Genomic DNA, 22015 nt, shown 5'->3' with positions numbered 1-22015 from the left:
CCTAATCTGAGCCCACCTTCTAAAGATGCCCTTTGCAGATTTATCCGAGCACAAGCAGCTTTTGAAGGTTGGCTTTTGTCATATTAGAGCAACTTCACAACTTTCCTAATTGGTACTTTGGTTTTGGTCCTTGCTGAGATCAGTATATTTTACACACACCCCCCCCCCATCACCACCCCCACCTGTTCTTCTCAAACTCCCCTCAATGTGTCGATTGTGCATTTTTCCCCAACATCGTTTGCTCTCTTTCTTTCTCACTCCCTTCTTTACCTTTGTCTCTCTCTCTCTCTTTCTCTCTCACACCATCCCCTCCTTCGCTTTCTCCCAGTGACCACACTCAGCGTTTTATATTTCCTGTGGGTGTGATGTCTCTCCTCCACAAGCAATCAGCTCTGATTTGTCAGCGTTCTTCCAGGCGATTCATAAAAATTCAGCAAGCACCTAGAAAAAGATGCCGGTGTCCCTGCGCTCAGCTCCCCCCCCACACCCCCACCACAACCTCCCACTGCCCCTGCACTCTGAGCTGCAGCCTCCTTTTACTCCGCACGCACAAAAGGTGCTGCGCGTGCACCGAGCAAAGGCGGCGGGACCCACCAATCGTCCGTTGTGACTTTTAAAGAGGGCGAACTCATCAAACGCAAGGGCATCCTGCAGCTTACTGTTTCAATCAGATCTTGCACATGCAGGTGAAATCCCGAGCGTTCGTGCCTCTCTCTGACCGCGCGTGCCGCCATCCGCATGAGCGATGACATGCCTCGCAGTGGACGGGAGCAGCTGTGCGTTGGACCTTGTCTGTGTTGTGCTGCCATGCCCTGTCATTGGTAAGCCGTCTGTTTGGCAGCAGCCGGCGTTGGAGGGTTGCAGCTCGGGCGCAATCCTTCCACGCTGTCATATGGCGAGCGTTCAGCATGCCAAACCATGCCCGCTAGCCGACACAGATGTGTGACAGATTACGCCTCCTCAACCTGGACAATATGCCATCTATTTGCATTTTCAGTTTTTTTTTTTTTTTTCCTCCTTCTTCTTTTTTTTTTTCTTTTAACAATGTTGGGTCTCGGTGGCTGTAGAGAAAATGATGGGCTCATGCAAAATTTGGAAGAAGCAGCCATTTATTTTTACCCTCATCTCAGTGGCTATTAGCAGAGTACTTTACTATCTATTTGTCCATTATCTGTGCATCATCAGGCAGACCATTATCCCATTATGTTTTGCATCTGTGGTCCAAATGCTTACTGGAAATGAGTCACCGCGCAGGCCGGTGAAAGGTAGGTGTTACTATCAGCCTGCTATTCATAGACGACCTGCGCTACAAGGTCTCCACGCAACAAGAAAAGGTGTTTTCGTTTAGTAATATAAATACGTGCATCTGGATCGTGGAGAAATTTTTGCCTTTTTTTTTTTTTTTTTTTTACGAGGAGCCAGAGGACGTCACAATAAAAGCATCAAGAATGCAAGTCACAGTCTGATCTCATGTTAATGTCTCCAGCCTGTGTGATCGTGTCATATTCAGGTCATTTTTAACAAGCGTCTGTCTCTCCCCGTCTGGCTCAGGTGACCAGTCCACCTGTAGCACTCTTTTGTTGCCATGGAAACACCCTGGCCATTCTCGTGCACTTCAGAGCTACAGTGCATCTTTTTTTTTCTTTTTTTAAATCATCGCTCACTGAGCTTTCCTGGACATTATGCCGCGTATCAATGTCTGCAGGTTTTTGTTTGAGGCTGTTATCTCAGTGGACGATTTATTATTGTGATTTATTTTTTTTTTTAAAGCTGTTTTAATCCATGCAATAACCCGCCAACACATTTGTATGGAAGGAAAAGCTGCAGACTCTTGTCGCTTCATGAATGAGATGCCGCTGTCGCACACGATGACAAGCTTCACGGAGCTGTATGATTTTAAAAATACACCCAGTGACCAGAAAAATAGACGCGCTGTGCAATGTGTCAGTGCAAGGTTGTTCTTTGTTGTTTTTTTTTTTTTGTCTGCACTTCATTGTTAAGTTTAAAAATAAACTGCATTATATTATACATTATGCATGATATTATACACCCAATGACCGCTGGGATACGCTGCCGCGCCCCCATGACCCTTAACTGGAATAAACTGCTTTGGGAAAATCAATGAACGAATACATTAAAGTTAAAGGTGTTTCTCATAATGATGAGGATCATACATGCTCATGCACCTCCAGATGCTGACTGCAGCCAGTCGTTCACTTATCATATTTCAACACAAGAGGGCGCAAATCAGTGGAACGTGGAAATGGTGACTCCTTGTGGCCTCATTTAGCACAACGTGATTATCTTGCTTTCGTTATAGTCTATGCAACAAAAAAATTCTGAAACACAGGTGTTGCAAGTTTTTTGAAACAGGAACAGTTTTTCAAGTTAGCCATCACTAATGTGTGTGTTGTGCAGTTTTTTTCTGCATGGTCAGCATGTGTGTGTGTGTGTGTGTTTTGGGTTTTTTTGGGGGATCATTGCACTTTTCACCTTTAGCTCACTCTGGAGCACACAGTCCACATTGCATACTCTTGTAAGTTCACATATAGCAGTCCTAGGGCGATACCTTTCAGCACACAAAAGGGTCAAGGTCACAGGAAGGTCAAACATTAAATCTCCAAAACAAAATAACTTTCCTGGTTGCAGTTTTTGAAATTTTGCCTCCAAACTTCACAGGATCATAGTAAGGTGGTCTGGCGCATAAGCCCTTACCTGGGATAAGCATTCAACCTTGACTTTCAGGGTTTGCCTTGAAAGATGACCTAGAAGTAGGTCACATTTTATATTTGAGTAAAACATGTCATGTAATACACCAAATGAAAGGGCTTTCTAAGAGGGTTCAGAATATATCAACAGTTGATGATGATGATGATAATACATTTTATTTGTATTGCACCTTACATTTCAAAGAAATCTCAAAGTGCTACATCAAGGATTTAAAAACAGAAAACAGATTTTAAAAACAGATTTTGTAGAAAGCATTTCAAACGATAAGCTATCTAAAAGGCCTTTTGAAATAACAATGTCTTTAGGCCTTTTTTAAAGGCCTCCACACTTTGTGGGGCCCTCAGGATCTCTGGGAGGGAGTTCCAGAGCTGAGGGGCCACTGCCTGGAAGGCCCTGTCTCCCATGGTGGAGAGTCTGGTCCTGGGTTGGTGAAGGCAGTGTGAGGAGGTGGTGGAGCGGAAAGATCTTGAGGTGGTGTGTGGGGTGAGGAGTTCACTGAGGTAGGCAGGGGCGGTTCCGTGCATGCACTGATAAGTCAGGAGGCAGAGTTTGTACTCTATTCTGTATTTGATGGGCAGCCAGTGGAGGGATCTGAGGACAGGGGTGATGTGGTCAAACTTGCGCTTCCTGAAAGGCAGACAGCAGAGCTGAGGGGAGTGTGGAGTCCATTTTGATGTATAACTGTGTGTCGTCTGAGTAGCAATGAAATGAAATCTTGTGTTAAGCATTACGGCGTCATTTGGTGCCGTTATGACGAGGAACAGGTGCAAAATTTTGATTTATCTTTTTTTAAAGGGTGTGACAAAGCATGCAAATCATCTTGGATCATCTTCGAAGTGGAAAAGTAGACATTTAAAGACTTGTTTTGCCCTGTGAAAAATGTAAGGTGAAGGTCACAGGAGGGACAAACTTGTGCTTTTTTGCCTCCACATTTTGTATGAATATGGGGAATGGTCTTGCCCATAAGCCATTACTCAGGATAAGCGATCGACCTTGACCTTCAGGGTTTACCTGGAGGTCAAGGTAAAATTTCATATTCGAGTAAAACATGGCTTGTAATACACCAAATTATAGGGCTTGATGAGAGGATTCAGAACATATCAAATGTTTTGAGTTATGACATGATTTGATGATGTTATAATGAGAAAAAGGTGTACAATTTTTATATTTAAGGGTGTGAAAAAGCATAAAAATCATCCTGGATCATAAATGGACATGTATAAACTATAAGAAAACGTCTCTTGATATATGGAAAAATTGAGGTCAAGGTCAAAGATCAAGGTCACAATATGGTCAAAGACCAAGCTCAGTACATGAACATTTCTGAAGGCATTTTCATGAATTTTGCATCCAAATATCAGGGAATTATAGCGGTTGGCCTGGCAAAAGTGCTGCTGCCTCAGAAAAATAAATGACCTTGACCTTCAGAGTTTGTCGTGAGGTTGAATGTGACCTACAGGTAGATCAAATGTAATTTCTGAGTGAAACATGTCATGTGGTACATCAAATGAAAGGTCTTGGTGAGTGTTTTCCAAAGATATCTTGACTGCTCAGGTATGATGTTATGATGGAGAGACTGGGTCAAATTCTGACATTAAAAGATGTGGTGCAGGCAGTTCTTTTCACAGTAGTGGTTTTGAAATGCCCCTGTGGATACTTGATCAGTATCTTTTCTTGACACACAATGTGATCCTTTAAAGAATGTCAGTCTCTGTTCGTGGTCATTCCTGGTGGTAGTCTCTCTTGTTCACCTTTTGGCAAGATACCTGTTGCCCTCAAGGTGACATTTTTCATCTTATTTATTTTTCCATTTAGTGGACATCATGTTTCTCCCTGTGGTTTGCTAGTTTAACATGTCAGCTGACGCCAAAATGGAGGTGACACCGGTGGGCTGAGCACAATGATGTGCACACTCCTCACACAGTGTTCTGCAGGTGGCAGATAAACTACGTCTCAGTTCAACCACAGCTGGTTGCCATTTTCCATAATCCAAATAGTGGCCACTAACCACCCAGCAGGTGGCAGACACGTCTATGGGGTATTACACATGCAAAAAGAAGTTGGATTTTCAGTTGATCTGGTGCATCAAAGTTCACCAGATCTGAAAGGGTTTGTCCTCATTCGGTTTCCTTTCAACTTGGCGATTTACAAGATGAGTGTATTTATCGTTTCTGAGTTGCTAATCGCACGAGGTTGGGATGGATTCATCCACTCATTTTTCTGTTCAAACTGTGCACTTTTACCAGCACAGGGAATAATTTACTTAAATAGCGCTTTCAAAAACCCACTGCAAAGTGCGTCACAGCAACACAAGAAAACACGGAGCAATAAAATATCAATAATAAAGGTCATTTTATCTAATTTTATAAAATTTTAGTGTTCTCCAAAATAAAAACATCATACCACAAAGAAAATTTAAACATAAGAACAGGTTTTAAAAAATCCAAAACGAGTTTTATTGCTCCCACCATTTATGTATATAAAATTTTGCATGTACTTAACTATTTAAAAAAAAAAATCACTGACTAATATTTATAAATTATAAACAAGAAAGATGTTTATTTATTTATTTATTTTTACCTTTTTAAAAATAGATAATGTATTTTAGGTGGACTCCTTAACATCAACTTGTGGTTTATTTAGTCGAAATTGTTATGATTACAGTAAATATATTGGAAGAGAAATGTTTGGATATCTGAAGGCTTTATCGTTTTTGACTCAGTGATCAAGTAGCTTCAGAAGATGGCTAAAAATGTACAATACAGTATGTGGATGGAACAATTTGAAGTGATTATTTTTTTAAGTTTGTGTTTCTTACAGCAGCTGTTAGCTGTTTGGCAGCATGGTGGCTTAGTGGTTAGCACTGTTGCCTCACAGCAAGAAGGTCATGGGATTGAGTCCCACCTGTTGCCTTTCTGTGTGGAGTTTGCATGTTCTTCCTGTGTTTGTGTGGGTTTCCTCTGGGTGCTCCGGCTTCCTCCCACATTTAAAGATGTGCAGGTTACGAATTGGAAACTTTAGAACCATCCAGGTCTCCCTTGCAAGAGAACTTGATCTCAATGGGACCAACCTGGTTAAATAAAGGTTAAATTAAATAAAGGATGGAGTGTTAGAGTGCAAAGGTGCGTCACCGAATGTGCACAGTTGCACACATTTTCTATTCAGTCAGTAATATGTATAACTTTTCACACAAGAAGTGTAGCGTACATTTTCAAGATTTCTTCTAAAATAAACATTTATGGTAACAATTAGATGAGATGTGGAAAAAAGTGTGTTATTCTCGATTTCCTTGAAAAACATTTACAGACACAACTCTGGGATGAAAATTTATGAGAAATGCTAAAAAATAATAATAGAGACAAAAGAATTGTAATGAAGCTTCAAGTCACCGTGCAGCTCTGCAGGAACTGATAACTTTTGTAGTTGTGCACATATCCACAAAACCTCAGACAGAAAGAGAGCGACTCTGGATCTGTTTATTTTTATTTATATATATATATATATATATATATATATATATAAAATCCAATAAAAAGGTACCTGTACAATGAAATCAGGCAAAAATGATGTGTGGGCAGAATCAGTTTGTGTAAATGTTGCAAATAAAGCCGGAGGGAGCTCTGATTCCACTCTGCTGCTACTTTTTCTGTTGAATTTTTATACACACACATACACACTGACAGTAGTTGTTGCACAATTCCCTTGTGGGATTCTTCCCCCGTTTTAGAAAAAGTTGTTAGAGCCGACATGCATTTGTTTATGTACTCAGTGTGCACATACACACACGCTGCGTAAATCAGCTTACTGTGGCGGTGTGCTGGCCGGGCTCGCCGTGGTGGGCGCATGTGTCGCTGACACAGCACTTACCGCGTGCAGTGTAAAGCACCCAGGGCCACGAGTGTGTACTTGCACTTATCCTGTGACAGAGTGCACGCTGTGAAAGGCGTCCAACCTTGAGCTCATCGTAACGGCACGAAGACGGACGTGTCCTGGTGTTCAGTGTGGAGGCGGAAAAATGTGACGCAGCGCCTCAGCTGTCAGTGCACTTTTCCAGTTGGGTGTTCTGTGGATTTTGTTTGATCAGTGTAAAACTTGGCTGAATGTTGTGTTTTGTGAGCAGGAAGAACCTCTGAAATGTCAGAGTTGACCTGGACCCAGATGCGGTTTCTGGATGTACTTTGTTTTATTCAGTTTTTTTAAAAGTAGATTCTGCAGTTGTGATGAAACCTCTGTCATGTGTCGCACAAAAGGTTATATTTTGTGCTAATCCAAATAAAAATCTGAACCATCAGATGGGTGATGTTAGTCAGGTGATGTCAGATCTTGGGAGTATGTGCTGGTGCCGCATCCACAACACCACAGGGCCGCCTTGGGTCCCACCACCCAGGCAGACAGCCAGCCCGGCTCTACCTCTCTGGTCCTGAACACTGAGGTGTCTGCACGCTGGATCATACCTCAAGTAACAGGTCACATTCCCAAAATGTTGCAACTGATGTTACCTCACAATGAGCAGTGGTGGCCTTACAAGCTCATTTTTGACTACACACAACTTCAGCCACACTTGCTTCTAATTTCCATCTCTCTGTCAATCCTAGACATGGTCACCAGATGGCAGACTATACGTGGTATATTCCATGATCAAAACAACCTTAACTTTTTGTGTTGATCTGGTGTATTAATGTTAAAGAAAGTCTTACTTGTTTGTCTTTATCTGTATATTAATAGCCAAGTGGCCTCTGTGTGCATGCGCGTGTTTGGCTTTGATTACGGAGAAACTGGGGAGAGCAGACATTTGTCTTTTGGTATGCTTATGTATTTTGACTCAAGGATGAATGCTGTGAAAACAGAAAGTTGATAGGACTAATATTTTTAGAGAAATTAAGGATATTAGCAAACAACAGTAGACATTGATAATTAAATTCTGGACTCAGACGTCATCCAGTAGGGGTCCGTAAATCATCTATATATTAAAAGCCAAATGGCCTCTGTGTATGCGTGATTTTTAGTAAGTTCAGTCTAAGTACATAATACAATTGGAAATACATTAAAAAATACATGGATGAAACAAGAAAGTGAAAACATTTATTTCCATTGTGGTCCATTTAAAACTCAAATGACAAAATAGAAGTAATAATACTGATGACAAATGGACTATGCCATAGCACTTTTCCATCTGCATCAGTGCTCAAAGCGCTTATAATAGCATATAATATACTATTACACTATACTAATATTATAATAATAGTGTGTATATGATAACAAGAACCTAAACAATTTATAAATACATTAAGACATTTAACTTTTTTTTTTTTTTAATTACATAACAGGAATGAAAGGGTTGAGTTCTGCCTCTATAAACTGTTGCAGTCTAAGGTTCTAAAAACATTCAGGACTCACACACCATTCCAACGTTTCAGAATTTATTACCACCATTGACAAATGTCAGCTAACTATTTTATAAACGCTACCCAATCTTGAGCCTGTGGAATGCGCTAGTTATAATTATTTGGTGAGTTAAGAATTGAAGTATTTATTGTCTTTGAGTCGCTGTGTGAACAATCTGGAGGGGATGGACTCATCTGTCTACCTTGACGGGTATTCATTGACTTACTGGATTATACAAAGTACATGCCTAGGCTTCCACAGTCTGGGAACTGCAGAATTGTTCAAACACTCTTCATTGTGGTGGCAAGTTATTCATAATGTCCAAAACTGTTTCTGTTCTGTTACATTACTACAAGTAGGTATTCAGCTATATATATATATATATATATATATATATATATATATATATATATATATGGTGTGTGTGTGTGTTTGTCTTGCAGTGAAGCAGCTAGAGGTTGTTTCATCAGGAACAAAGGTCCAACAGGAACTTCCTGTTATTTTTAGGAATCATGGTTAATTGGGTCAAATTTAAACTTGGAATCTCAGAGTAATTTAAGGCCCCGATACTCTCGAGCTTTTGTGGTAACTGAGGGTCAAAGACCAAAACAGCACTTTGTTTGCTTTCAAATAAAATGTTTAATTGGAGCAGATCTCAAGATCTGCATATTTGGTGGATTTTTATGTTTTTGCTCATTCAAGCCTGCAGATTTTTTTGGTACATAATTTGACACCAAAATTAAGGCTGTTCTTTTTGTGTGGCATCACATCAAGAGAAATGTGCACATACCGGTGGAGTGTGTGTGTGTGTTTCTTGGCTCAAATATTACACTGGTTGCGCTTCCTGTCCCGATTCTAGATGTCTCGGGAGCATGGGGGATGGGTGGGATTTGAACCATAGACTTTCTTGCTGGATGACAAGAGCACTACCTTCAGATCACTGCGTGGTTCAAAAAAATATTTCAGTTCATTTGTATGGCATTAAACAAATCATAACACAGGTCACTCAAGGTGATTCACAAGAGCACGGTCCAATGATTGCCGACCCAGATGAGTCCAGCTTGTTGACATAATAACTCAAAAATATTAAATGTCATCATCCTGTAAGTCACCAATAATTAAATTTATTTTGGATCTCTTGTTATATTGGATTCAAGAAAAGGAGAGAGGGAAATTCAAATTTATTAATTTATATAGCGCCGATTCACGATGAAATCGTCTCAAGGCGCTTCACACAACATAAAACAACAACAAAAAAACTGAATTAAAAATTTAAAACACAATAAAAAGACGACCATAAAAGAATACAAGAATAAAAACACATAACACTAATAATAAAACAGGGAAAACAAATGAGTCTTTAAAGGGAAGTATTCAACAGTATGTAGTAATGTCTCAAACCAAACCTACAACACAATCAGTTTGCATGTATGGCTTCTCCCATTGGTAGGTAAAGTTGTTAGCTGTTTAAATGGGCTTCTTTGTGTGGGAAGCACCATATTTGCCATAACAAGCCGACAGAAAGCAGATCAATGGATTGTGTTGCATAGGTTTGTCATATATATATATATATATATATATATATATATATATATATATATATATATATATATATATATATATATATATATATATATATATATATATATATAATTGCAAAAATCCATGTGGGGTCAAATTCTGTCTTCCAACAAGCAGAACAACTACATTGACTGAAAACCTGTGTTGGCCTACATTTTCTCACACACACACACACAAAAATTGATCAGAAATCTAATCAATTCAATTCCATCACAAAGTGGAAGTCTTTTAGTTGTCCGTAACGCTCTGTTATAAAACAGTTCATTTTAAGAAATGATGCCGCAAGACAGAAAATTTTCCTGAAGGCTTTTTGAGTTGTGGAACTCCCGTTCCTTGATGGTTTCGACTCCATTGACCTACTTCTATTGATGGCTACGGATGCTCAATCAGTACCTTTTTTTGTTTTTGTTTTTTTTTGTTTTTTTCCCTCCAGTGATTTATGGAATTATCATCTCACTGTAACCAACAGATGTGACCGTCTGTACTCAGTTGTTTGTACAGAAGTTAAAATCCTGTCCCGCATCAGCCTACTAAATCACGTCTTTCTTCTAACTCTCACCTGTGTGCAGGATTCAGCGGGGCTCTTTAAAGCATTTTATTTGGAATTATACAGCACAGTCCTTATCGTCCCAGACCATGTAGGAGAGGGAAATACCACCAAACTATTAATTCATACTGACAGGTGCAATAATGGTCCTGTAGCACTTTGTGCACAGACATGGGATCTCTTACAAAGAAGTCCTTGACCCACTTTATGTCTTCTTTGTATTCATAGGGCTTAGTCATCCTGTTCCTACTTTGTCAGAAAATGCATACTTGTACAAGTTAAAAAAAAAGCCCCTTCTCATAGATTCTCTACAAGTGGTGGTACTGACAAGTTTATTTAGATTTGGGGAAAACGTCTGAACTCCTCAAGCGTCCAACAAATCTTGTTACTTCCAAATCTTGACAACTTGACAGTTGTGCCGATCTTATCTATTAATTGTGCTGTTGTGTCAATAATCCAGGTGTTTTTGTTGTTTTTAACCCAGGCACATTTCGTATACACATTATTTCTTCCAGAAATGTGCACAAAATCACAGTATCATAAGGACAAAAATTACCAAAGACTTTCAAATATTCCAAGTGGGATAACAAGTGGGCAACCAATATGTAGATTAGATTTGCAGTCTTGTTACCTGTCTGTGTCCTTGGATAAGATGCTTAATCTTCATTGTTTTGGTCCACCCAGGTGTAAGTGGGTACCAGCTTTGGCTGGGAAGTAACCTGCAATCAGACTCGTGTCCCTTGTCAGCAATGGGGTTCATACTTTACACAGGGGAGATGTTGCCTGGAGGTTCGTCCTCTGTGACCACAGGGTCCTCTGTTTGATTTCCAGTCAGACAAGAAGTTCACAAAGGTGTGTTTGTACAAGGTCCTTAATCCCCAAGTTGTACGCTGGCATTTGTGTGTGTGAATGGAAAAATATGACGCATCTGCCCATTTGACACCATTCGTGAACACAGACAGTTTTCTCTTTCTCCAACTGTATCCCATCATGGAAGTGAATCTACTCAGTTTTGTCCAGTCTGCTGCCATGGTGCTCGTATAGTGTGTGTATAGTGTCACTTATGACTCATTGTCATCAGCAAATGAAAACTTTTTGATTTAAGAAGGCAAAGCAGGTAGCTCTGCGGGATGAGAGGTTATATGTAGCCTGCAATTTGCTTTCAAGGATGTGCTGCCTGTGTCCTTGCACAATGCACTTCATGTGGATGGTTCCAGGCCACCCGGCTGTAAATGGGTACCACTCTTGGCTGGAAAGCACCTGTGACAGACCAGCGCCCCATCGGGGGGAGGTGTTGACTCTTATTCACCTCACACTATGCCATCTGGGATTAAACCCTTTGGGTCTCATGTATAAGACTGTATCATACCTTATCTTCTGGGTTGACAACAGAACCCTTGTTCCATCAACAAACCAAGCTAGCATTGCCACAACTTGGAAATGCTCTGGTCTCTTGAGACAATCTTTGGGTACCACTGGAATGACTTTGTCAAAGGAGCAGACACTCAGGGAGACTCAGGGGAGGTGGACCACATGTGAGTGAACACCACTTACAGCGCTGTCATGAGTTTCGAACAAGCCCACAGGTGTCTCGGGATTCAGGATCCCAGCAATTGAATGAGGCTCAGAAGACCCCTGTGTCAGCTAACTGTGCCAGATAGATGGCTACTCTTGAGAGGTGGGGATGGACCAGCTGTCGGTCTGGGTGGTTGCCAATCAGGACCCGGGCTGGTTTCTTAATGTGGTGACTGCAGTGACAGCCAGCACCTATTGCATATGATAGCACCTGAAAGGAAGATAGAGACACAGAGTCTAGTGGATGTTCTTCATGTACTTAGTTTGGCCGATATCCTGCTATTTTTTGTTCTCGAAGAGTAGTAGTATTTTTTTACATTTATTTAGTTATTAAATTTTTTGAAAGTGGGGTCCTGCACCTATGAGTGGACAGAATACTTGTGAATACCTCGAAATATTTGGAATGGATTGAAATTTGGGCATGATTGGGTCCAGTTCTGCTGGGTAGAGCCAACAGACTGATCAACCCTTGTGGTTAATTGTCTTTCTGCAACAAAATTCAGAAATTTATCAACTTGAAAAGTACATACAGCCAGATGTCACAATCGCCCAGTCTCCCCATGGTTTTTTGCTTGTTTGTTTTCTCTTAACAACTTGCTAGAACAGGATATTGTCAGTCTGACTTAATTTCCTGTGACATACCACATTGTTGGGAGTGACAAACAAAACTGAACACCAACACCCCGCTAATGGATGTGACCAATTTGAATGACTCATGTGGACCTGTAGATAGAAGCTTTTCCAAAAGTGGCAAACTTGTCGACCTATTGAAATGTTGCTCATTAGAGGCCCGTAGCATGGGAACGCGTACAGATTCTGGCCACCATAGGGTAGAAAATGAAGTACCCTGAAACATGTAATGTAATATAATAATAATAATATAATACATAATATACCATTTTAAAGGGTACTGTATGGACTATTAACCTGTGAAGTTTAAGAGCTTAATACCTGCTCAGTGTGGAGACATGGCTGAATCAACATTCAGATCACCTTCCCATGGGCAAAAAAAAAAAAAGAAGCAATTTTGAATATTCTTGGACCAATGGCATGGCCCTTTTTCTGGTCCAATATGAGATACACGAAAATGAGACGTACAACAACTGAGAGAGTTTTTTTGGAACTGTTAGCTACAGCTTGAAGTGTTCAAACCAAGCTGTATTGCGAGTACAAAACAACAGTGTGCTCTAACTCAAGGCATAGTTCCAAGCTGGTTCTGTTACAAGTGGAATGCTATAGAACGTGATGTACCATGTCTGTGCATCATTAATGGACCTGATATCAAATACATTAAAAGAAATGGCTCACTAAATAGTAACTACATCTTAACTATACCTTAACTAGTGACTTTCCATAAATGGCTGCACTGCATCGTTGGTATGTCATCTCTGGGGTGCAAATTTTTATGACGTACAAAAATGTGAGTGTACATTTTCCCATGCAACAAGCCAAGACCAGATTGATGTTTCTGTGAAGATGTGATGTTCTGAAATCTATGCTGTTGCTTTTTCATCCTGATATTAAGTTTCCTTCCCCACAGACAAACCTGCAGTACAGGTGGACGGGGCTCTCGTGGCATGACGACCACAAACAAGGGAAACAAGGCCTTGAAGGTAGATCGGTGACATGTTTCAGTTTCACTTGCAAATAATGTGATAATGATGCAATTTAAATTTCTGAACACCAAGCAGTTTCTGAGGTTTTAAGTTCACACGTCACTGCAACCTGCACATCCTGCACCTCTGTGGCAAAAGCACAATGATGGTTTGAAGTATGTAGAACTAAAAAATGTCTTTGTTGGTAAGGTTAGACCTTACGCTTGATTTTGCTGTGATATCAACAAATTGAAATGGATTTTGTGATATGACACAGTAAGTCTGTTACACTGTCACATATTATAAAAGAAGCAAAATGTCATTTGAAATTTTCTTTTTGATAATTTTATAAAAATCCATATATGGAATTTTTCCACATATGGGAAAAAAATATTTTTTGGGGAGGGGCTGTACATTTGTACTACATACTCTTAAGTTTATTTTCAGTGCTGCTATTTTGACTGTGTCTCTTTTCTTTCAACCCTTTTCATCTCTGCTCCAGCTTGCAATTCAGTCAAAAATTGAATTGTCAATCGGCTATTGATCTTTGCAGAGCCATTGAGGGTTTCAGAGCAGACATTTTTATTTTATTTATTTGTTTCTATTTACTTTTTTATATATTTTTTATGAATTCATTTTTAACAGGATCTTGATGGAGCAAGGGGGCTAAATTTGACAAAACCTTAAGTGCATCACACAATAAAATTATTTGGAGAAATATCACTGTTGTGTATAGATTTGGTTGTATTTTTGTAACTGAAGCATTTGTTGCACATTATTATAATATTAGTATTATTATAGTAGCTGTTGTTCTACGGTCAGCAATTTGATAATTTTTGTGATAATTTTTATTTTTACAATTCCTTGCTATGGTAGATGATGTAATTTTGTGTTGTTTAAAAGCTGTGTGGCCTTCCAAATTTCACAAAACTGACAAAATTTAGTTTCTTCTGAAATTCAAGGGGCAGCTGGAATTCCATGACGAACATTTTGTTTTTGTTTTGACAGAAGTGTGTATGCACATGCATGTGGTTTTGAAATTACCTTTAATCTTGCGTGATGCGTGTTCCCGGGGCGTGTACTTTAACATCCATAAGTTGTCTTGTGAATCACTTCAAACATGTTATCCGGTTTCAAAAACAGCATTTTTACATTTACTAAATATATGAGAAACAGATTTATACAGAAATGAACAGTTTGTGCAGGTGCATTTTCCACCATCTTGGTTTATTTTGTTTGCGCAAGCAGCCAGCTGGTGTCATGCTGCCTTTCTCTACTCGGATTTGCTGTCACCTTGTGCTTCCCAGCATCCGTTGCGCAAGTCCTATGACGCCCCCACATCATCTAAGACATCACTATGGTCGCTACTGAATGTAGTTCATGGCCATCTCTTCATTCACCCCCCCTCCAGGGGAAATAATTTTTTTATTTTTTTATTTTTTTTCCCAGACAGCGCAAATTTTGATCATATTGGCAATGTCATATTATGAATCCCTTGTCTAAGACTAAGGAATAAAATTATAGTAGTGCCAAAGAAAATTATTTTTATGACATAAATAATCCCAGAGGCCGTACACCTTTAAATAAAGAAAACATGCCTTTCAAACCTGCCAGCAGGTTGTGGATTTTAAAGGATTCACTGTGAACGACTGAGACGAGGTCATTGTTCCTTTGCATGTTCCCAGGTGAAGCGGGAGCCGGGAGAAAATGGTACCAGCCTGACAGACGATGAGCTGGTCACCATGTCAGTGCGGGAGCTGAATCAGCATCTACGGGGCCTGTCAAAGGAGGAAATCCTGCAGCTGAAGCAGCGGCGGCGCACTCTGAAGAACCGCGGCTACGCTGCCAGTTGCCGGGTGAAGCGGGTCACTCAGAAGGAGGAGCTGGAGAAGCAAAAGGCTCAGCTGCAGCAGGAGGTGGACAAGCTGGCCACCGAGAACGCCAGCATGAAGGTGGAGCTGGACGCGCTGCGTTCAAAGTATGAAGCGCTGCAGAGCTTTGCCAGGACTGTGGCCCGTAACCCCGTCACCTCAGCTAGGGGACCCATGGCCTCTGTCATAGGTCCACTCATCCCCGGTAAAGTAGCCGCCACCAGCGTCATCACCATCGTCAAATCGAAAACGGAGGCTAGGTCGTAGTAGCAGAGAGAGCGGGATTGACACGTTCGAGGCTAAATTAGTCAGTGCATTGTAACATGCCACCGGATCAGCTGTGCAAATTATCAGTTTTAACCATGGCGCCAAATCAGTCACACCTAAAGTTTGTACAGTTTGTTTGTTTTTTTTAAGACTTGATGTCTTCTCCGTCCTCAGATTGGATATATATGCAATTTCCTGCCTGCTAAAACTCGTAAAATCCTCGATCGGACAAGGCATTACTTGTATCCTATTCCATTGCGTGGCCCAGGGAATGACCCGGCACATCTATGAACTCTGAACTTTCTCGCATGCTACGATGCACTGACTCGAATGAAGAGGAAAAACAAACATCACGACCCCCATGTGGGTGCTACAGATGTCTTTCAAGCAGCCTGACTCGCCTAAAATGAGTAAAATTAGTCCAATTTGTGATGTCAGTCGTCTGTCGAGGATATAAGCGTGAAATAATGCTCCGGTATCTAGCATTTATTTCAGTTTATGCATCTGTGGCAGGCTTTAACGAACTCGTCATGATCTATATGACTGGTAGATGCAATAATATGTGTATGCACTGAAAAATACAAAGAGTTCTTGCATATTTGGAGCAAGCGGAAATGTCAAATGTGATCAGCACTTCCGAATGGCATTCGGGAGCCGAGTGCCATTCCAGTATGACAAGATTCTTCTGCGATATCCGAAAAGCCTGAATGTTATGACAGTAATATCCTCGTGTTTTGTGGGGGACAGCGTTTATCCACAAACATTTTGAAACATAGTTTTTGCTCATGTAGAAAATATGTTCCGTTTGGGTTTGTTTAAAAGATATATATGGCTTTTTTTTTTTTTTTCTTTTTTTTGCTTTTTTGCTTTTGTGGGGTTTTTTTTGTATTATTATTATTTTGTAATTACTCGTTGACAGGGCCGTCAAGATATTTCCAAAAGAAAAATCTTTACACAAGCTTTACTGTTTGAATTGTTAAGGTGTGGAAAACTTTGTCTAATGTTTGAGTTCTTGGTTTTTGTTACTAGGTAGATTACCTTCCATTGTTTATAAATATACAGAAAAAGAAAACAAACATAATAATTACCGTAAAACAAAAACAAACAAACAAAAAAATCCTGTGACATCTTTTTTGCAATTGTACCGAAAGTGGCTTACTATTGAAGTCTGATAGCTTTTTCTAGTGAATAGGCGCATACTGTGAGGTAGCGCGTGATGTGACGTGTAAGTGACAAATTGGCAGTGTCGTTCACTGTATAGATGTCAATGCTGTGCTATTTTTAAAAACAAATCTGTAGAGCTAAACTAGGTGGTGTAAACAAGGTCAAGTGTCTTGTGCGTATTGGCATCTGTGATATCCGCCGCTTCCTTGGTGTTAGTCAAAAAAATCATACCGCCATTAAGAGTTCACCATAATGAGCCATGCAGGATGGAATTAGGTGAAATGACATTTGGTCACGCAAAAGGCTGCATTTTGCTGAACTGCAGTTCAACCAATATTAGTTTACCTGAAGCTAGGGCCGATTGATCAAATGTTTTAAAATTGGAGTTTTCTCCTATGATGCACAAGAAAATTTGGGGACTGGTTGTACTGTCTCATTCATTATTAGTGTTAAATTAACCCAAACGTACAAAATTTCCCGTTCTGCATCATTAGTGTTGACCTTCGCGCTAACGGTTACCATCAGCCACAGTTAGCATGTCCACATATGCTAACACTAACCACAGTTCAGTACTTTAACATTTCCCGCAATTCCCCTGGTGGCCCCCTACACTTCCCAGAATGCACCGTGGCGCCAACAGACTACCGGCCTTTCAAAGCCATGTAAACAATGGCTAGCGAGGCTGTGGTTGGCTTCCATTTGACACGTTGAGAGGGTTATCTAGAAAGGTGTAGCACCTGCGATGAACCTCTGCTGTGACCCGAGGTTGTCGTGTTGTCCATATTTCACGAGGTGTGTTTACATTGTGCCCTAAATGGGAACTCTGCTGAAATAGACCTCTTGCATAAGTCACGGACCGCGAGATGGCACGAGATTCACAACTGCAAAACAGTGAATGAGTGTTTTCTTGAAGGTTGTGGGTGTAACAATTCCAGGGATCAACAGCAGTGCACTGTCGATCTGCAAACTTGGTGGTTTCCAGAAAACATCAGAAAAACTGCTCACTGTTCTGTGGAAAATGTCTATAATTAACTGTTGTGTGGCGTTCATATTTTTGGTAATCAGCCAATGTTTGCGGTTCTAGTGGACCCCCTGCATTATTGGGGTTTTCGATCAATGCAAACAAACAATTTTAAATGAAAATACCCAACAAATTCCAATTAAAGCAATGTAAACAACATATATGGTTAACATTTGCCCTTTAACTTTGTTAGACTATATTTCTCAGTTTGTTTTTTGTGTTTAAAATGTAATTAAAAATGGAAAAAAACTGACAATGATGATAATAATAATCAACATATGGACAGAAAACATTAAATTTGAACAAATTTGTAAATGAGAGGTTTTCTGATAGTAAAAATTTAAAGCAGGTCCCACAGACCCAAACACCATACGAGGGTTAACACAAATGTTTAGTGTAACACAGCCCAGTGATTACAAAACCAGTGAAGAAATCTCATCTGTGTCCATCAAATTGTTCAGCCCTACCTATAGCCAAGAATTATTTTGCCTTTTGCAGAATTTAAATAAGGATTGTACTCTGTGATGGATTCCTGTCATAGTTATGACTTAACTAACATCAAAGTAAGTGACTTTGTTCTGGGAACATTTCCGAATCATTCCCACCACTTAATCTGTCAAATTCTAGTACTGTGCAACAGTTTTTCACGTGTTTAATCATGTCAAAATAAACTTAATATCTAATGTATGTAAATAAGTAAAAGCTGTGATGATTTTTTCCCCCCCTTTAAAAAAAAACAAAACAAAACAAAAAAAACTATAAATTTGAGAGCCACGGCGTGCTGAGCACACCTGATCCAGTCAGATGTGAAGCAGAGTGCGTGCTGATTAATACTTGAGTGGGACACTGAGGAGCAGTGAGCAGGTTTCTCCCTGTAGAACCGGAGTTGTGTACCAGATCTGCTGTGGGGAGCCTGAACAACTATGAGATCGGCAGCAAACACCCACGCACACAAATCCTAAATTGTCTAATTTCTTTTGGATTGTATTCTGTTTTATATTAAGTGATCAACGCTGTGAAATTTTAAAGAAAGATGAGTTTTGTAACATAACTTGTCCTCCTCTTAATTATTGTTTAGACATTTTAAATCTGATTTTTTTTTTTTTTTAATGACAGTCTGATAAAGAAAAAATATTGCTAAATTTCATCAAACTTTTGGGGTGGATAAAACTTTTGCACAGTACTAAATGTCACAGGAATAATGTGACCAACGCTGCAAAACTTTAGTTTCATGACAAAATAATTGTTGGCAAACAGCAGGTTGTTACACAGTTTACCACCAGACCGGATCATAAATACACCAACATCAATTTACTGAAAGTGTTTTGGGTACACGGTGCGGCATTAAATCTAAATTTATTGACGGACTTCAGAAGGGGAAGTTTAAAGCGGAAGGTTTCGTATGCACTAAGCTCCTGCTTGTTTTGCTCAGGACAAAACAGGTCACGCTAAAAATGAACAAAGCGGATGAGAAGCTGAGTGGTTGGGTTGGCAGCTCTGTTCTTTGTTTTTTTTTTTTCTTCTTTTTTATAATAAGCATGTCATAAAGGGCTTCAATCTGCACTTGGAAAGAGACGCAGCGTGGCCACGTGGATCCAACAGGTGCCAGCGGCGCTGCTTCGGTGCCAAGTGTGGCATCGTGGCTGCAGGTCCTCTAAAAGGAATTTAACAGTTAAGCAGTTTTACACCTCAAGGTGAAAGTAGTTTTGTAACAACATGAAATGCACTTCATCCGAAACTTTATTTGCCCGCTGGTTCGGAACACCTTGCAGTGAGGCGTCCGGCTTCAAATTGCACAAATACCACGCCAGAGGCTGCAGCACTGGCTTAACTGTTTGTGCGCACGTATCCTATCGTCGCTGCGTCGACGTGCTTCGCTGTCCGCATTGACTGGTTAACTGTGGGAAAAATATTTATCCGACTTTCAGCGTAGCCCAGTATTGATGTTGGCGTCCTTGTTGCTGTGGCAGTCTTGTGGAGTGAATCTTTTTCGTGTCAAGTGTCTTTAAGGTGTTCGAGCGGCACCGTTGGCCAGTCGCTCAGTTGCCGCAACAGAAGGCAATTCTCTCTGTCTCTGGGGATGAAAGTTTTCTAGGAATGACGTGATTTCCGCATTTGGCGCGTACCGTTATTAATGTTCAATGTTGTTAGGTTGACATAACACATTTGACTGCTGGCAGGCCATATTAAATAAAATGCTAACCATGGTTAGCGTTAGCATATCAAGTCACATGATCATAGGTAACATTAGCATATGGAAGCCCCACATTCATATAAGGCGGCACGGCGGCTTAGTGGTCAGCACTGATGCCTCGCAGCAAGATCATAGGATCACTTCCCGCCCTTTTTGTGTGGAGTTTACATGTTCTTCCTGTGTTAGCATGAGTTCCCTCCAGATGTGCCAGCTTCCTCCCACATTCAAAGACATGCATGTTAGATGAATTGGAAACTTTAAATTGACCATGTGAAAGTGTTTGTCTGTCTATATGTGGCCCCTGTGACACACTGGTGTCCTGTCCAGGGTGTACCCCACCTCACACCCTATGACTGCTGGGATAGGCTCCAGCTCCCCTTTGACCCTTAATTGGTGTAAGTGGGTATAGAAAATGGATGGACATTGATATAACCTTTTTCTGAGCCCCGGCATCTTTTTTGTCCAGCTGTCTCTCAGTACTTTAAGTTGAAAAACTGAACTTTTCAGAAAGGTGCTGTCATCACTGTAGCACCTTTTCAGGCAATAAATCAGATTGGGCAAAACTTGTCACTCTAACATGAAGAGAAGCTTGCTTGGCTATCTCTGTCCACAGTCGGCTGATACTCAAACAAAATCTATCACAACAGAAACAAACAAAAAAAGCCTTTAGCACTGTTAGTAGATTGTACAGATGTTATTTCCCTGCTGAGAGTGAGTGCTTTTATCAGCATATACATTACAAGCTAGTTGGTCACTGTTTGTAGTTGTCACTGAAACAATTCCCCCTAGGAGTGCTTTTTATTTGTAAGAAAATGCTGGAATTAAATTTTTCTTGGTGCCCTTTCAGCAGTTTTCTACCAGAAGGGGGGGGGGGGGGGGGGCTTCATGGCTACGTGGCTTATGCTGCTAGGAAGTCAGAATTTCAAATTCCATCCTTTTCCTTTTTTTCATTTCAGTTCAATGTAGAAAGTGGGAGAAAAACAATGGTTGCCTCCCGTTTTGCTTTGTTTTTGTTTGTTTTTCCTTCTTACAACAAATGCTTGTCAACATACATATAATTTAGTGAAGAAACACACACATCTTCAACCACTTGTCCAAGACGGGGGGGGGGGGGGCAAGTGAAGAAACAGATGAGTGAAAATGTTACATTGTCTAATATTTATTAGCTCAAAAAAAAAAAATTTAAAAAGCCCCTCAAAAATCCAATGTTATTGTTTTGGAAGCACAAAAAAACACTATTTTATTCTGACTTCCCATGTTCTATGGAATGCAGCATGACTGCAGTTACAAAGCTAGTGTTAGACACTAGATGTCGCTAATATTTAGCGTTTGATGCTAAGGTCCAATGCTAATTTGTAGCCGTTGATACTAATATTCTTTGACGCTGATGGTTAGCAGTTGACACTGACAGTTAACGGTCAGTGCTAACCTCAGTGACTCTAATGATTTTGAGGTTGATGCTAATGTCAGTGCTAACATGTAGCACATGGCTCTAATGGATAGTGGCCGTCACTAACAGGGGTGTTCCTCAGTTTCCAAAGGTGGAAAATTCCATAATTGGACGCAAAAGCATATCAGAAGTCTGCAAGTTTTTGTGTAGTGTGCAAATTCTTTGCCTGGATTCAAACAAATATTCAGGAAAAAAATCAAACCCTACATAATTTAAGAGAATGTAACTTGCAAGGTAGCTGAGACAGCAGGTTTAGAGCCTCATTCCAAAACAGAAACTGCACAACGCCATTCTGCAAATGGTGGTCAGCTTTGGGAGGATAGAATCATCTAAGATTGTCCACCTTCGTATATTAGACGCAACATGAATGCTGTTTGTTAGCATCAACCACAGCTAGCATGGTATATGAGAGAACTCATGGCCAACGGCTAACGTTTGACGGCGGCTGTGTCCCAGTTCAGGGTCTGCACCATTCTAAGCTCTGTGTCTGATGAAACTTTTCAGGATTAAGCTATCACACAGTGAAGGCCGGAACAAACCATTCTGAAATAAGACTGTCGAGCTCGCGGTGCATTTGTGGTTTCGTCATGGTGTTTCCCGCCCCGATCCCCGTTACATGGCAACCTTGACAGCTA

At 40.4% G+C, this 22015-nt stretch overlaps 1 protein-coding gene across 1 annotated transcript in view; it reads left to right on the top strand.

Moving 5' to 3' along the window:
* Positions 1-21122, top strand: part of LOC117527733 (transcription factor MafG) — a 52658-nt gene extending 31536 nt beyond the window's left edge. The window contains exons 2-3 of the mRNA XM_034190202.1: positions 13359-13431; positions 15099-21122. Coding sequence (XP_034046093.1) covers positions 13396-13431; positions 15099-15551 — 489 coding nt within the window. The 5' untranslated portion in view covers positions 13359-13395 and the 3' untranslated portion in view covers positions 15552-21122. The remainder of the gene's footprint in view (positions 1-13358; positions 13432-15098) is intronic.
* Positions 21123-22015: the final 893 nt, after the last annotated feature.

The sequence above is a fragment of the Thalassophryne amazonica genome, chromosome 16 (assembly GCF_902500255.1).
Source record: "Thalassophryne amazonica chromosome 16, fThaAma1.1, whole genome shotgun sequence".
NCBI lineage: Eukaryota > Metazoa > Chordata > Actinopteri > Batrachoidiformes > Batrachoididae > Thalassophryne > Thalassophryne amazonica.
Note: the sequence above shows the minus strand (reverse complement) of the source record. Positions and strands in the feature narration are given on the sequence as shown.